This window comes from Podarcis gaigeae, assembly GCF_964106915.1.
Source record: "Podarcis gaigeae genome assembly, chromosome: 10".
Classification (NCBI taxonomy): Eukaryota; Metazoa; Chordata; class Lepidosauria; order Squamata; family Lacertidae; genus Podarcis; species Podarcis gaigeae.
The window spans coordinates 44,142,736-44,159,256 of NC_139686.1; the positions used below are offsets into that span (position 1 = coordinate 44,142,736).

A 16,521-nucleotide genomic window follows, 5' to 3' on the forward strand; every position below is an offset into this window, starting at 1 on the left:
TACCCCTGCACACCCCAGAAAAAGCACTGCATACAGATCATCAGACTACAATTGATTGATAAAAATATTTATATGCTTCTATTCATGAAAAATATCAGAGCAACTGGCAACAGTATATACTGTACATAAAACCAGCTTTAAAAACCATGAAAATTTTAACATCAGAAATTGACTGACTATAACGCTGACAGACTAGGAGGCACTTAAAAGTTGAAACGGAAGGCATCTGCTGAATCTCTATTGGCAGAGTGTTCCATGTGATTAGCATCAGTGGGTGGTTTCCCTTAGAAAGGCAAGTAATAGCTCAGCTGTTAGAACATGAGATTCCTAATCTCAGGGTCATGGGTTTGAGCCCCACATTGGGCAAAAGATTCCTGCATTGCAGGAGGTTTGACTGGACGATCCTTCTGGTCTCTTCCAACTCTACAACTCTATGATTCTTCGAGGGAAAGTGCCAGAATGAGGCAGCCGGTGAGGCAAGGGAGAAGGGCTACCCCTATGCTATCCACATACTCAGTTATCAGAAACCAATATAATCAATATATCAATATATGCTTACACATAATCAAGGATTACAGCACTTTATAATCCATTTTGAATCATAAGGGAAGCTGAGCTTTGGCAAACTGCAAAACTGCTTGAAACAGCAAAGTAGGAGCCGACCTTTCCCCTAAACATCTGTGCACCCCGGACAAGGGGGAAAGACATGAATCAGAGATTCTGGTACAAAATCCCCTCAGATACAGGCTAAATTAATCCACAGAACAGGAAGAGCAAAACCACAAAATGTCCGAGCTCCATGTCCTGTCATAATTGGGGGAAAGGTTAGACAGAGTGTCACTGCGAGCATCGGAAAGCAGAACTAGAATCCGGTGCTGACCAAGGTTTGACCGGGGGTCAGGTAGCGTGACAACCGCTTGCTGATTGGCTGATTCTCGCTGACATTATTGTGAATCTTTCGTGATTGTCTTATGATCAATGATTTGCTGTATTCTGCTCAGGTATAAAGACCTCTGGATTTCTGTCAATCGGGGTCCCAGTTCTTTGGAAAATATTCCAACTGGGTACCTTATTGCCTGGCAATAAACCTCACCTTCTTATTCTCCATTGCTGTCTGGCTGATCTTATTTTAAAAAACACTTCGCAGGTACCTCATTTGCTTCACCGGCTCTTAATGAAACTGCCATGTGTGGAGGCTATGAGAGGAAGGCAAACATCTGTCAGCAACTTTAAACTCTCTTTCTTGGTGGATACATTAATAATTCCAAAGCTCTTATTTAAAACAGATATAAACCTGCAAGCAATAGTGTTTTAGTTGGCCTCATTGATTTTTAGCAAGTGTTCTTTGATAAATTATTCCCAAGCAACATCCAAATAATTAAAGTCATTTTCACTCTTGCAAAATGGCAGGAGCGTGCTGATTCAATCAAACAAACCTGAGTATATTGGAAGGATCCTTTGGCAGCAAATAAGAGAGAATGAAGGATTGTGTTTCCAGAATATAAAGAAGGGGAAATGGTTCTTTTCTAAGTTAGTTTTGCAATGCAGGAAGCTGCTAATTAGCTGAAAAAGCAGGGCAACATTGGCAGCAACAGAATATTTTTCAAGGGGACAAGTCCATAAAATGAGAATTAACAGACCTAACAGTGACAGAATTGTATATTACATGGAGTGATCCTGCAGTGGGGCCATGATCCACCTATTGAAGTTATTTATTTCTTACATTTATATTATATCATTGTTCCCAAGGTGGTTAACATGTGGTTCCCTAGAACTCTTTCAGCTGGGTTGGACAGTCCTAGATCTGCTTAGCTTCAGAAAGGTGATGGCCCCATGCCTTTTCACACCATACTCAGATTGCAGTTAAGTCTCATCCAGAAGATTACATGTACAGTCGTACCTTGGATTCTGAACGCCTTGCGAGTCAAACGTTTTGGCTCCTGAATGCCGCAAACCCGGAAGTGAGTGTTCTGGTTTGCGAACGTTCTTTGGAACCCGGACGTCTGATGTGGCTTCCGATTGGCTGCAGAGCTTCCTGCAGCCAATCGGAAGCCGTACCTTGGTTTCTGAACATTTTCGAAGTCAAATGGACTTCCGGAACAGATTCCCTTCGACTTCTGAGGCACCACTGTATTAGTAAAAATAACAGACAGAAATGCATTGTATTTGGGGGAATTGCTTAGAAATATGTGTATATTGGTCAAAACTGCCTAGAAATATTAGGAGAAATTCACACTAAATTGTGGAATTTTTTATCCCCCAAAATGTGCAAATTTCTGTGGAAAAGCAGAGAATTGAATTGGGGGGGGGGAGGAATAAGATGGAGAGAAACAAAATTGACAAATTTGTCCATCCAGATTCCAACAATATGTTCATATGATTGTGACAAAAATGCCTCCTGATAATTTTTACTTGAAACTACCTTACCCAGAAGATCATAGAATCATAGAGTTGGAAGGGACACAAGGGTCATCAAGTCCAACCCCCTGCAATGAATGCAGGAATCTCAGCTAAAGCATCCATGACAGATGGCCATGGAAAGAGAGTTCACAATCTCCTGAAATCAGAGAACTGTCCAAAGCCAAAGTCCATTAGGTGCAAGGAGCAATGTGCTCCAATGTGAATTAGGTTTCAATCTGCCTGACAAATAGCAGAGAAAAGCAAGCAAATGAATAGTGTGAAATAATAATCGATTATGACTCCCAACTGTGATAACTGAGAGCAGAACCATGACAGTTTGTTTGCCTGCATTTCCAATGACATCAGGACAACAGCAGCACCTACCGTAATAGGTCCTGGGCTGATGGACAGTCTTCTGACATTCTTAGGAAGCTTTTAGGGAGGAGCTTACAGAGTAGCAGAGATCAAAAGAACACACATGGCTATTTGAATCACATGGAACCGAGAAAGTGCTGCGCGATCTCGTGCGTGTTTACTCCAATGGGACCTACTGCCCAGGAAGTATGTCTGGGATTGCAGCCCAAACTCCACATGCAAACAGTCAACCTAGATCAAATTTTAAAATAGCAGGTAAGGTCCTCATGAGATAAAGAGCTGATTGCACGTCACTTGTTTTGTAATGCAGGCGAGGATCCAATGTATCGCTCACCTTGGATATGAGCAGCTTGGGCAGCATCGAACCTTTCGTAGCCGTGCCAACACCAAGAGAAAAGGTTGCCATGGAGTACCTGCAGTCAGCCAGCCGAATCCTGACAAGACAGCAGTTGCAAGACACAGTGACAAGTTCTCATTTGCTCCAGACTGAATTTATGGTAAGTCTGTTGGCCTGTCATCACAACTAGCTCAAATCTGTGACCCTACTCTACAACTTAGCTTATTTTTATGTAGTTATTTTAGAGAGTTTCTATGCTGCTTTTGCCTTCCGTTATGAATTACCCAAGTGGTTTACATATTAAATATAATGCAAGACCATATACTCAGAGGTACCCAGCTGCTAAAACCAAAAATCCAAACAACCAATATCGGAACAGCAAAAAAAGCAGTGAGGACACAAAGTACATTTCCCCCCTCTGTTCTGGTTGACACCATCCAGCATCAGTGCCCACTGCTTGCTTACTGCCAGAGGAACTCAATAATAATAATAATAATTATTATTATTATTATTATTATTATTATTTATTTATTTATTTATATCCCGCCCTCCCCAGCCGAAGTCGGGCTCAGGGTGACTAACAACAATAAAACAGTACAAAAGTACAGCACAAACAACACTCTAAAATTGTTCATTATAAAATTAATGTACTTCTGTACAATGGCCAGGTGGACACCTGTGAAGGCAGTACAGCCAGCAGAGCCTCTCACAGCTTGATGCAACTGGTCCTGATAAGCTAAGTCATCCCAAGGGAAATTGAATTCAGTAACATTTCCACACCTGCCACCCAGTAGTGGGCAGCGCACTGGGGCTGTGCTGTTTACCTGACCTCCTTCTGGCCAAATTGCTGCCTACTGGAAGGAAGATGGGAAGAAGTAAGGTGGCAACAAGGTCGGTGCGGTGCAAATGCACCAGCAGGAACACCAGATTAGTTCTGCCAGCATGTTTGCACCGTGCCAACCTCCCCAGCAACTTTCCATCCCCTTCTGCAGCAACTACGTAGCCAGAGGGAGGACAAGTATGTGGCACAGCTCTACTGTAAACATCCATCACCCTTGGAGAGGCCATTTTGAGCCGGAGATATGGCCAGCGGGAAAAAGACTAAGCACTCTGCCTCCCTCCCATTGCTGCTGTACTCAAAATTATAGTCTTTTAACGCTGCTTTGTGGTTCCTTTCATGCAAGTGGTAAGTGGCACTTTATAAAAGCTAATGTGACTTGATTATGGGTGTATGTGTTTCCTTCCTCTCTAGGAAATCCCCATGAATTTTGTAGATCCTAAAGAAATTGACATCCCTAGTCACGGAACTAAAAACCGCTATAAGACCATTCTTCCAAGTAAGTCCGTTTAAACTGGTGTTTTTATCCGTCTGCTATTTAATCCAGTGGTGCAGTCCTCCCTTTTCCTATCGTCAGTCCATTGCTGATGTCAGCCTTTCCATTCCCAACACTGGGTGTGCCTTTTGAACTAGGGCACCTGACAAGGGATGTGTGAAATGATGGCTTTTCTTTGAAAAAGGCTGTAGGCTGACAACCCCACCCTGTGCATTGCTGTGAAGTTCGCCAGTGACTTGTGTTAAAAGTTTTCCATACTTCTGAATTATGATCTTTCTTTCCTGGGCTGGTCAGTTACCTAACCGTAATGTGGCATGGTTCTTAATTTTACAATGACAGAATTTTCTCCCCCCCCCACACACACACCTTTTTTCGGGGGGAAGGACCATGTGTTCTTTTGAGTTGTGGACCCTTCCTCCCCCCCCCCCCCCCCGGTATTTATAGCTTATTGCAACATTATTTTCTTCAAAATTCATTGAGGTTTCTTCTTATTATTCATTAAATTTCTATACCAACCTTCAACCAAGGTTCACAATATAAAAACACAAAAATGCATACCATAGTAACAAATGAAAACAATAATCCCTCCACACACAGGTTATTATTATTCTTTATTCAATCAATTTAGCACTATGTCTTTTGAATGTCTGGCTTCAATTGTATTGAAACTGATGCTGTAGATTTTCAGCCCACTGCAGAATGCAGCCAAACTCAAATTCATTGATCAGGGGTGGCAAACCTGTGATCTTCCAGGGGTTGATGGACATGGTAGCCAGAAGCCATGATGCTTATGTTCTACCTCCACTGCATGCTGGGAATCACAAGAGGGGAGACTGCTATTCCCATCATTCTTGACCATTGGCCACCTCACCACCTATTCCTTTTCGTATGCTTCTGTAGCTCTTAAAGGTAAATGGATTTTCATTTTGATTTCCAAGTTTGTTTTTTCCCTCCCAGATCCTGTAAGCAGAGTCTGTTTGAAACCAAAGAACCCAAGCGATGCTTTGAGCACCTACATAAATGCTAATTACATTCGGGTAAGTAAATCAGTGTGAATTGTGTGAGGATTTACTTTCTTAAAGTTCATTTTCGTGCCTTCAATTTAGGAGTACCTGATTCTTGTTTACCTAGGAGACTATCCAACATTAGTTCCCTAGCTTTGCTGAATTAAAGGCCACCATGTTTCTCTTTACTTCTGCTCTGTGTCTACCCCAGGAACCCATGGGTTGCATTCAATGCTAGTCCTGCTCTAAGTAGACCCATTGAAATGAACAGGCCCATTGAAATGAACAGGCCCATTTATTTCAATGGGTCTACTCTGAGTAGGACTTGATTGGATGGAGGAATGCAGTAAAAAAATGGGATAAATGACTGATTTATCAGCAAGCATATAACCATCATGCAAGCAAATGAGGATAAAATCAGGAAGAATGCTCATTGTCAGATAGTCTCCCCACAAACAAATCAGAGCAAATGGCCAGGAAAGAGCAGATAGCACCTAACCTTTGTGTGAGCTTTATGCAAGCAAATCACAATGAAAGCGCAATAACAGATTATCTGGAGGCACATTTAGATTATTGGTGCTTTAAGCTGAAGCTTTCAGTGTTAGCTCTCTTCTTTTTTAGGATTCTTTTATACAAATGAAGATCTTTAACTGTTAATCGTTCAAATGTAAGGTATCTTGTTTCTCAACCAGGGTTATGGTGGCCAGGAGAAGGCTTTCATCGCAACCCAGGGCCCGATGATTAATACAGTGAATGATTTCTGGCTGATGGTGTGGCAAGAGGACAGTCCTGTCATTGTTATGATCACAAAGCTGAAGGAGAAAAATGAGGTACGATTTCTCAGATGAGCCACTTGTGAAAACAACCCCTCCGAATGTGGAAACCAACCAGTGCTGGGATCAAATGATCAACACCCAAACGTCATCATGATGAATGCTATATACAATCGGAACCCATTGCCATGCGGGACATATTTGGGAGAAGAAAAAGCTAAGGCGTAAACCCTACACAAATCTAGAGTGGAGGCCCTAAGATGGTTGGATGGTGTCTTGTATGCCTCCTTCTGGCAACTCCTGCAGCCAAGCTGGTGCCAAATGTATTGCTCTGCTTTCCTTTGGACCACATCAGCAAGGCCAAGAGGGATTGGGGTTTTTTGTCATCTGGGTGGCCCAGGACCTCCATTTACATTGCCCAAATACACATTGCTCATTCTGCATACCTTGTGTCTGGACTTCTGCCTTCAAGTCCTACCTTGACAGCATAGTTGTATTGAAGCATGCTGTTGGGTTGAAATGAACGACAGACGAGTGGTGGGTGTCATATGGGAGGCATCTGCCAAGCATGTCTCGGGGAGTCCCTTTTATTGAATATTACAGCATTGCCACATATGTGCTTGTTGCTGATTGGTTAACACAAATACAATACAAGGGTTGCACACAGGCATCAATCATCAATAGACCAAAGGCTGGGAAAGGGAACACAGAATTGAACAGGCGTGAAAACCTCCTTGTTAAACTATTACTAGTGATTGATATAGCAAGACTTAAACTATTACTAGTGATTAATATATAGCATTCATCCATAGATGTGGTCAACCAAGCACTAAGAACAGGTCAGGATGCAATGTCTCATGAACTCAATGTGAACTGAACATTCTAGGGTGATGAAGGAATGTCTCAGCTTAAAATGGTTTAGCCAGAGTCATGTGTAGAAGCAAGACTTCCCATCATCATGCAGGATGGGTGGAGTGGGTACTATGATCAGGAAAAGAGTCTATGTCAAGGTTTCTCAAACTTGTGTTTCCAGCTGTTTTTGGACTACAACTCCTATCGTCTCTGACTACTGGTCCTGCTAGCTAGGGATGGTGGTAGTTGTAGTCCAAAAACAGCAGGAGACCCAAGTTTGGGAAACCCTGGTCTAGGCAATTGATTGAGGACCTATCTATTTAATTATTACCCTATCCAAAATATACTTGCAGGACATCTAAAAGATTGTATTCTAAGGGCACGTGAGATTTTGTAAATTAAACAGATCCTTGTCTGAACTGATCAGAATGCTTATAGAAACCTGCGATGGCCACCAACTTGGATGGATTTAAAAAAGGATTGGACAGATTAATGGAGGATAAGGCTATCAGTGGATACTAGCTATGGTGTCTCTGTTCTGCCTAATGTTTCTAGATACCAGGTGCTGGAAGCCACAGGAAAGCAGAGCACTCTTGTGATGGGTACTGCTTGTGGGTTTCCTACAGCATCTGGTTGGCCACTGTGAGAACAGGATGCTGAACTAGATGGGCTGCTGGCCTGATCCAGCTGGCTCTTCTTATGTTCTTAAACCTATAATATGACCTAAAGTAAAAATATTTTCCCAAAGGAAATGCCAATTTTTTGAACACTTACATCTAACACTGCTTGAAAAGAATGACTTGAAAGGAACACCCAATGGTTTCCAACATATCAGGAAGCCCTGTGTTTACCAGAATTGCCTAGGCTCCTTACAATATTGTTTATCTACATTGTCATGGACTGACAGTGGCAATTTCCTCCTAATAAAAGAAGGGGAGACGTCTTAAGTAGTTCCCAGGCTATATGGAGAAAGTCTGTGTTTACATGAGCTTCTGACATTCCGCTGAGAAACCCTGGCAAGAGTATTAAGGACTGTTGCAATGGTAGATGAATGATTCTGTCACCTTATTTGCTACTGGAAGCACAGAGGTTTGGGCACACAGTTGTTTTGCTATCTAAATGTCTGTCCAATATTCAGAGAACAGGGGAAGAAAGGAAGGAGCAGCTGGAAAAGGACTGATGAATAAAAAAAGAGAAGAGACAAAGCGTCAAAATGGTGCTGAGCTATGTAAAAGCTTTAATAAGAAATATATAATGCCTAAAGAGACGCAGGTGGCGCTGTGGGTTAAACCACAGAGCCTAGGACTTGCCGATCAGAAGGTCGGCGGTTCGAATCCCCGTGACAGGGTGAGCTCCCGTTGCTCAGTCCCTGCTCCTGCCAACCTAGCAGTTCAAAAAGCACATCAAAGTACAAGTAAATAAATAGGTACCGCTCCGGCGGGAAGTTAAATGGCGTTTCTGTGCGCTGCTCTGGTTCGCCAGAAGCGGCTTAGTCATGCTGGCCACATGACCCAGAAGCTGTATGCCGGCTCCCTCAGCCAATAAAGCGAGATGAGTGCCGCAACCCCAGAGTCGGTCACGACTGGACCTGATGGTCAGGGGTCCCTTTACCCTTTACCTATCTAATGCCTAAAGTGTTTCAGCTGACCCTTCCTTGAGGGTATCAGGCCTCATTGAAATACTCTAGCAAGTCATGAGGATTCATATCTTTGTTTGCTCATCAACTTTCAAAGAAGAGCGGGGAGTTGTTTTTATTTTGAAAGTACTGGCACGGATGAAAATGTGCAAACCCCAACGCTCACCACGAAAAACCAAAACCCAAGCATTTTGAGTGGCTTACTGCTAAATCCATATTCGCCAGAAGAGAGAGTGCAGGCACCCCATCCGTATCTCTAGTTGCTTTCAGTGAGACTTTACAGCAGCTGATTGGAGCATTCTTTATTAATTTAGACCATTAATAGTCTGCCTCTCGTTCAAAGAACTCAGGGCAGGCAACACAACAGAATCGAAAAGCATACAATATCTATATGAAAGAGAATAGAAACATTGGGGCAGACAAAAGAGCAGCCACATTATGTTGCTTTCAGTTACATAAGAGCCATAATGGCAGTGGACCCCCCAAAACAGGCCTAAGAGCATCGCCATCAGTGTGAGGTGCTCCTATTCAAGTTGGCAGCCACTCCATTTCACATCCAGCCCCTCCCCAAGCCCCCGTTTTCAATCTCCCTTTGTCCATTAGTCAGCATTCCATGCCTATTGAGCATGCTCATTTCTCGTTGTGTTGTTTTGTGGAGGTTTTCCCCTCCTTGGGTAGATTCCCTGGATGTTTTCCTGTGCTTTTTCAAATCTTGGAGTTCCAGAACCTAATGGGTTATATTTGTTACTGTGGACTGAAGATAAGACTCCTCCCTTAGCCTTTTGTTTCTAGTCAGGTCTCAGGGTTTTTTCAAGCCAATTTTGATCTAATGCATTTGGCTGCTTTCTATGTATTTCTTGAACTTGTAAATCACTCCATTATCCTTTATGGGAAGAAATGCTGATCCTATCACTGAGACAATTTCCTCGGTATATATATTCAGTTTCAATTTTACCTTTTACTAGTGAACCTAGGCCTGCTTTTCACTGGTGATTAATCTATTCACTAGCAGGTGCACCACTATTGCTGTAATAATAATAATAATAATAATAATAATAATAATAATAATATTCCTTAAACACTAGGTAGAAAGGGAAACAAGTGGATAAACCAATAAAAAGGACCAGCCTTGGTTTTCAATAGCAAGCCAATTATTACATACAGATATCTGTGGTTTTCATTTCCCCAAAGGGGGGGGGATGCATTTTTGCAGTTACAGATAAGTGCCATGAATAAAGTACCTGGGTTATGAGAAATTTATCATAGTGCTGTTGTGTGGGGGACAAGGGAAAAGGCAGCAGTGAAATGTTCAACAATTTAACCATTTTTACTGCAGTTGTGCAACAACGCAGAACCATTGCCATGAAATGAAACTAGCCCAGAGTCTAGTTCTCAAACCTGCAGGTTTCATGAGAAATGATCTGCAATTACAATCCAAAATAACTTGCAAAATGAATCCACAAGAGAAATGTTACAAATTTTCCCCTCTCTGGTGTGGCTTTTACACCTTCAACAGCTATATGAGGGCTTCCTAGCTCAAAGACATAGGGGCAAGAAAAGTTTCGCCTGTTGTTTTGGTCTGTTGGTTGGCTTTGTTGTTGTTGTTTTTTCTTGTTGTTAAGCTGTTCCAGAAATAGAAAAATGGTAACTGGGGTTTCCTAGGACAATCTTTTCAGGGGACACTCAGGAGGCACAAAATGAGTGAGAAGTTTCTCAGCTTTTTCAAAAAGTTAAGTGTATGTTTGTTTTAAAAAAAGAGGGACATATAGCAACAGTGGGTAAAAAGTCTTTTCATGCACATAAGAATACAAAATAAAAAAAATTCCTTCCAGTAGCACCTTAGAGACCAACTAAGTTTGTTATTGGTATGAGCTTTGTGTGCAAGCACACTTCTTCAGATACGGTAAGCTCACACCAATAACAAACTTAGTTGGTCTCTAAGGTGCTACTGGAAGGATTTTTTTTATTTTGTTTTGACTGTGGCAGACCAACACGGCTACCTACCTGTAATAAGAATACAAGGTTTAAAAAAATAGTCTTTTAGGCTGCAATCTTATACACATTTACCGGTACCTAATAGTAACCTCAACTGAACTCAGTAAGACTTATTTCTAAGTAGTCAAGTGTAGGATTGCACTGTAAAGGTAAAGGGAGCCCAGACCATCCAGTCATGGACAACTCTGGGGCTGCGGCACTCATCTCGCTTTACTGGCCGAGGGAGCCAGCGTACAGCTTCTGGGTCATGTGGCCAGCATGACTAAGACGCTTCTGGCGAACCAGAGCAGCGCACAGAAACGCCGTTTACCTTCCCACCGGACCGGTACCTATTTATCTACTTGCACACTGATGTGCTTTCAAACTGCTAGGTTGGCAGGAGCAGGGACCAAGCAACGGGAGCTCACCCCAACGTGGGGATTCGAACCGCCTACCTTCTGATCATCAAGTCCTAGGCTCTAGCCCACAGCTCCACCCACCACATAATTTATTTTTTAGAAAGAGTCATGCTTAGTCTCCTTTTTATAACAGGACTTACTTCCAGTTCCATGCAGAGAGAATTGCAGCCTTAATATAGCAATTGGTTTTTAATCAAGACATTTATGTGCTGCATGAGATTTAAATAAAATAATTTCATAGGCACTGGTATAATAATGGGGCTTTTAAAAACATGTAGGCAGTTAAAGAAGAAGAAGCTGCTAACAGCTGAAGAATGTGTGGGGAAACTGGACTTTTATGAAAACTCAATGGAAAAGAAGTCAGGCAATATTCTATGTATTAGCTAAATAAATTTTGAACATGCAGAGCTCTTATTTCTGATATGTAACATTTCTTTTTTACAAATTGTATGTTGGTTCCCTCACACACACCTTCTGTTATCTATTCACAAAACAAGGCGTGTAAAGGCAACTGTAATAAATTTGCTAAGTAATTAAAATGTGTTATGAATATATGCACATGCATTTGAATTCAAGGTTTGCATCTAAAGTTCACAGGAAAAGGCCATCATTGGCTATTTTTTCTGGCATCATAATCCATTGGTTTGGATCACTGGATTGCCCTCCAGGTGCTGTTGGACCTCAACCCCAATCACCTCTCAGCACTGGCCATGATGGGAGTTAGGTCAACAACATCTGGAGACAAAAGGATGGGAAAGCCTCAGTTAAAGATGTATAGAGGGAGGAGAACTTGAATCATCATAAAATCTGTTTCCAAAAATTCAAAGTGAGTCTCACTAAGGTGTGAAATGCTAGCATGTGCTGTAGTGTGTCTGCATATGCATTTATGTGGGTGTGGGCTGGAGACAACACACACACACACACACACACACACACACACACACCTCTTAGGGTAAGTACCATTGAACTCAAATGACATTTTTAAAAAGTCACCTGCAACTTCTCCCCAAAAGGCAAAGAGGGGAGAAAACAGGGTCAGGTTCCAGAAAATGGAACTGCCCATGGGAAATAAGGACAATATTGGAAATATTGGCATTTATATTAAAAATTATATTGAAATATTAGCAGTTCTAACAAGGGAGTTTTTCCATCACCACTATCAAGCAAAACAGGGTTTGTTTGTTTTTAATCAAGCATTTGATTAATTAATTTCTATTTTCCAGAAATGTGTGCTGTATTGGCCGGAGAAGAGAGGAATATATGGAAAAGTGGAAGTTCTTGTTAACAGTGTGCAAGAATGTGAGAATTACACTGTCCGTAACCTTACATTAAAGGTAATACAAGTTCTGGTCATTTCTCGTCTCCTACCATATCTGCTTGTGTCTTCTTTTAACGAGTAATACAGTTAAGAAAGCACTATTCGTAGTTCATCACCAGTGTACACGTTTATTTTCAGCAAGGAAGCCTTTCAAGACATGTCAAACATTACTGGTACACATCCTGGCCAGACCACAAAACTCCAGATAGTGCTCAGCCCCTTCTACAGCTCATGCTGGATGTTGAAGAGGACAGGGTGGGATCCGTTGGTAGAGGACCTGTAATTGTGCATTGCAGGTAATTTGCTTTCTTTCTTTTTTTAAAAAAGTTGTTTCTCTTGAAAATTCTGCTTGAAAAGCAGAATTTCTATAGGGGTTTTGGGGGGGATTCAGAAACCAAATCACTATGTAAAGTCACTGTTTGCTGCCATCTTCTCATTTTCCTGATACCACTTGATAGGAAGATAGAAAGTTTGTACTGATTATTCCCATCCCAATGTAACTAACAACATTTCTACTGAATTAGAATTGCAGTCGCAGAAATGTGTTTACCTTTACACCATTGCTGTTCTGCCAAGGTGTTGCCTCAACTTTCCCCTCAGCATATCTCTATATGCTAATATGTAATAAAGCAGAGAAATGTGCAGTTGCACATTCCCACCATGCTGGGGCAGGAAACCATTACAATTTTGTGCTGTGGATCGCTGCTCAGTTATGAAAGGAGCAAACTGAAACATAAGCAAGGCTAGAAAACTAGGAGGGAAATCGGCAGATTGAAGTACACATTTCATGCTTTGAGGACATGGCACATGTGTCACTCCTTGTCAGTGTTAATTAACAGTGTCCAAATTCTGCTCCTCTTTTTGGAAAACAATTTTCCTCTTTTTTATGATTTCAAATATTATAGTCTTGTATGAATAGAAGGCAAGATCATCTCAGTGCCAGATTTACGTATAAACTAGGCAAGCTATAGATTAGGGCCCCACTCTCTTGGAGGGGGGGCAAAAAAATAAAGGGGGGGAAACCTGGAGGTACATTTCCAAAATATAAGATAAAAAACAAATAAAATAAAACCTACATTTAGCAACAGTGTTTTGTTTTGTTTTGTTTTGTTTTGTTTTGTTTTGTTTTGTTTTGTGTTGTGTAGGCTCCTATGATGTAAGTAATGGGCCCCACCTGCTAGCCTGCTCCCTAAAATATCACTGGTTTGTTCATTTCTATATATAGGGTGCCTACATTCTGCATGTGCAAATGGCTTTAGATACCTATTAGGTCCATAAATTACCATATAGCATATATTCAACACAAAAAACAGAGACCATTTCTTGTTGACAAAGGACAGCTGGGCATATAAAGGGCCCCATTACCTTCAGTAGCTTAGGGCCTCATCAAACCTAAATCCGGCCCTGATCATCCCTCATAGTATTGGGCGGGGGGGAGGGATGATTTCAAACTGAGTTTATAAGGATATATTAAAACTAACGAAAGAACCATTTTAAAGAAAAACCCTGCCTCAACATAATCAGGGCCATATGTGTTTTTACAGAATAGAAACCTGAAAATGCCAATCTACTAATTCACCAAGCATTAATATTTTCTGCTAGGTGGGGGGGGGGGTGTGAATATGAACCAATAAGATTATCCTGGGCTCACCATTCCTTCTTCTTCATGGGTAGAACTTTGACAGATGATGGAAGATGATGATAACTGACATTTTAGTCTCTTTGATCTTTGGTGTGACTTTTCTTCTTCTTTTTTTAACTTTCAGTGCTGGAATAGGAAGGACTGGATGTTTCATTGCTACCGCAATTGGTTGTCATCAGCTGAAGGAAGAAGGAGTTGTTGACGCATTAAGCATTGTCTGCCAACTTCGTTTGGACAGGTAAGATGACGCCACATGCAAAATCCATCTGCAGTCCCAGTCCTGGTCATTTCTCCCATCCAACACTATTTGCCCAAACATCAAAGAGATGGAGATTTGTTCATGCATTGCCATCATCATATCTGGTTTGGCCCTTAGGGAATCATTCTAGGAACAAACTCACTTTTGTGTATAATGAAGACTCAATAAATTCATTTGGAGATAAATTTGGTTTGGTTTGCAATACCTAATTCACACTTTCGGATATAATATGTGAGCCAAAACTTAGATATCCTTCCAAATTTGCACATCTCCGAAATTTTGTGATGCAACTCCTGAACTCCTGAAATATGTGAACAAAAATGGTATTTGTGGGGACAGTGTGCTTTAAAATGCATGCGCCGATGGATATAAAGTACAAAAATACATTATATTAGGAAATTTGCTTGCAGAAATGTGTTTATTAGTCAAAACAGCCTGCGAAGATGTGTATATTAGTAGAAATACACACTAAAATGCTGAATAATTTTTGCGAGGTCTTTTCTGTTGTTGCTTTTTAACACAAACCGATGCATAACTACAGCAAACAGAGCTTAGGGCAGGAAAAAGTAGAGATGGAGACAAAGTGAAATGGACAGATTCGCCCATCCCTAGCTTGGAGTTTTTGAAGAAAAATATTAAAAAGCAACTTCAACAGACTGCAATTTTCAGCAGACAAGTGGTGGTGTTAGGATTGGTACTTACCGTATTTTTCCCTCTATAACACGCAGATTTTTTCTTCTAAAAAGTAAAGGGAAATGTCTGTGCGTGTTATAGAGCGAATGTGTGGTCCCTGGAGCCGTTTGTCCCAGGTGCATGGCAAAAATCAGGCAAAAATCATATTGCGCCGTCACGGAGGAGAGGAGGCTGCTGCTTTCCTGCATTCTGCCTCAGGGTCTTACTGCCCACCCTGTTCTGTTTCGGTTGCTGTTTGCTCAGACGGAACAAAGAGCAGTGAAATCCCCTCCCCTCCAGGCAAGTAGAGAGGAAAGCAGAGCGTCCCTGCTCCGGTGCTGCTGCTGCTGCTGCGTCTGGGGACTCGGCAGGCAGCGGAAAACATGCAGATGAGAGAGAGAGAGAGGGCTGGCTTGAGTGGGTGGGTGGACTTTTGCCTTCCTTCCCCCCCCCTTTAAACCCCTCTCCTGCATTCTTAGCCAGCTGCTTCTCCACACACCCCTCCCCGTGCTCCTTGTCCCTTCTATATTTTTCCTTCCCTCCCCACTTAAAACGTGGTTACAAAGCACGGATCCACATGGATCCTCAGGATCTTTGCATTGGGTCACCCCAAATTCACCATCAGATCACATAGCAATGATCTGATGCAAAAACAGGGCTGCAATGGTGCAAAAACATGGTTATAAAGCATGGATCCACATGGATCCTCAGGATCTTTGCATTGGGTCAGCCCAAATTCACCATCAGATCACATAGCATGTCCATGGCTACAGCCTGCCCCCCCAAAATCACGTACCCACTGTTGCCTGGGGCTGCAATGGTGCAAAAACGTGGTTACAAAGCATGGATCCACATGGATCCTCAGGATCTTTGCATTGGGCCAGCCCAAATTCACCATCAGATCACATAGCATGTCCATGGCTACAGCCTGCCCCCCCCCAAAATCACGCACCCACTGTTGCCTGGGGCTGCAATGGTGCAAAAACGTGGTTACAAAGCATGGATCCACATGGATCCTCAGGATCTTTGCATTGGGTCAGCCCAAATTCACCATTAGAGCACATAGCATGTCAATGGCTACAGCCTGCCCCCCAAAAATCACACACCCACTGTTGCCTGGGGCTGCAATGGTGCAAAAACGTGGTTACAAAGCATGGATCCACAGGGATTCTCAGGATTTTTGCATTGGGTCACCCCAAATTCGCCATCAGATCACATAGCAATGAACTGATGCAAAAACAGGGCTGCAATGGTGCAAAAACATGGTTACAAAGCATGGATCCACATGGATCCTCAGGATCTTTGCATTGGGTCACCTCAAATTCACCATCAGATCACATAGCATGTCCATGGCTACAGCCTGCCCCCCAAAAATCACGTACCGACTGTTGCCTGGGGCTGCAATGGTGCAAAAACGTGGTTACAAAGCATGGATCCACATGGATCCTCAGGATCTTTGCATTGGGTCAGCCCAAATTCACCATCAGAGCACATAGCATGTACATGGCTACAGTCTGCCCCAAAAA

The 16,521-nt window shown here is 42.2% G+C and overlaps 1 protein-coding gene across 2 annotated transcripts in view; it reads left to right on the forward strand.

Moving 5' to 3' along the window:
• The window catches only part of PTPRR (protein tyrosine phosphatase receptor type R), a 113,549-nt gene that overhangs the window by 93,761 nt on the left and 3,267 nt on the right, over positions 1–16,521 (forward strand). For both annotated transcript variants that reach the window (XM_083699246.1, XM_083699247.1), the window contains exons 7-13: positions 3,086–3,272; positions 4,365–4,449; positions 5,404–5,483; positions 6,143–6,280; positions 12,328–12,438; positions 12,561–12,718; positions 14,189–14,302. In XM_083699246.1, coding sequence (XP_083555372.1) covers positions 3,086–3,272; positions 4,365–4,449; positions 5,404–5,483; positions 6,143–6,280; positions 12,328–12,438; positions 12,561–12,718; positions 14,189–14,302 — 873 coding nt within the window. The remainder of the gene's footprint in view (positions 1–3,085; positions 3,273–4,364; positions 4,450–5,403; positions 5,484–6,142; positions 6,281–12,327; positions 12,439–12,560; positions 12,719–14,188; positions 14,303–16,521) is intronic.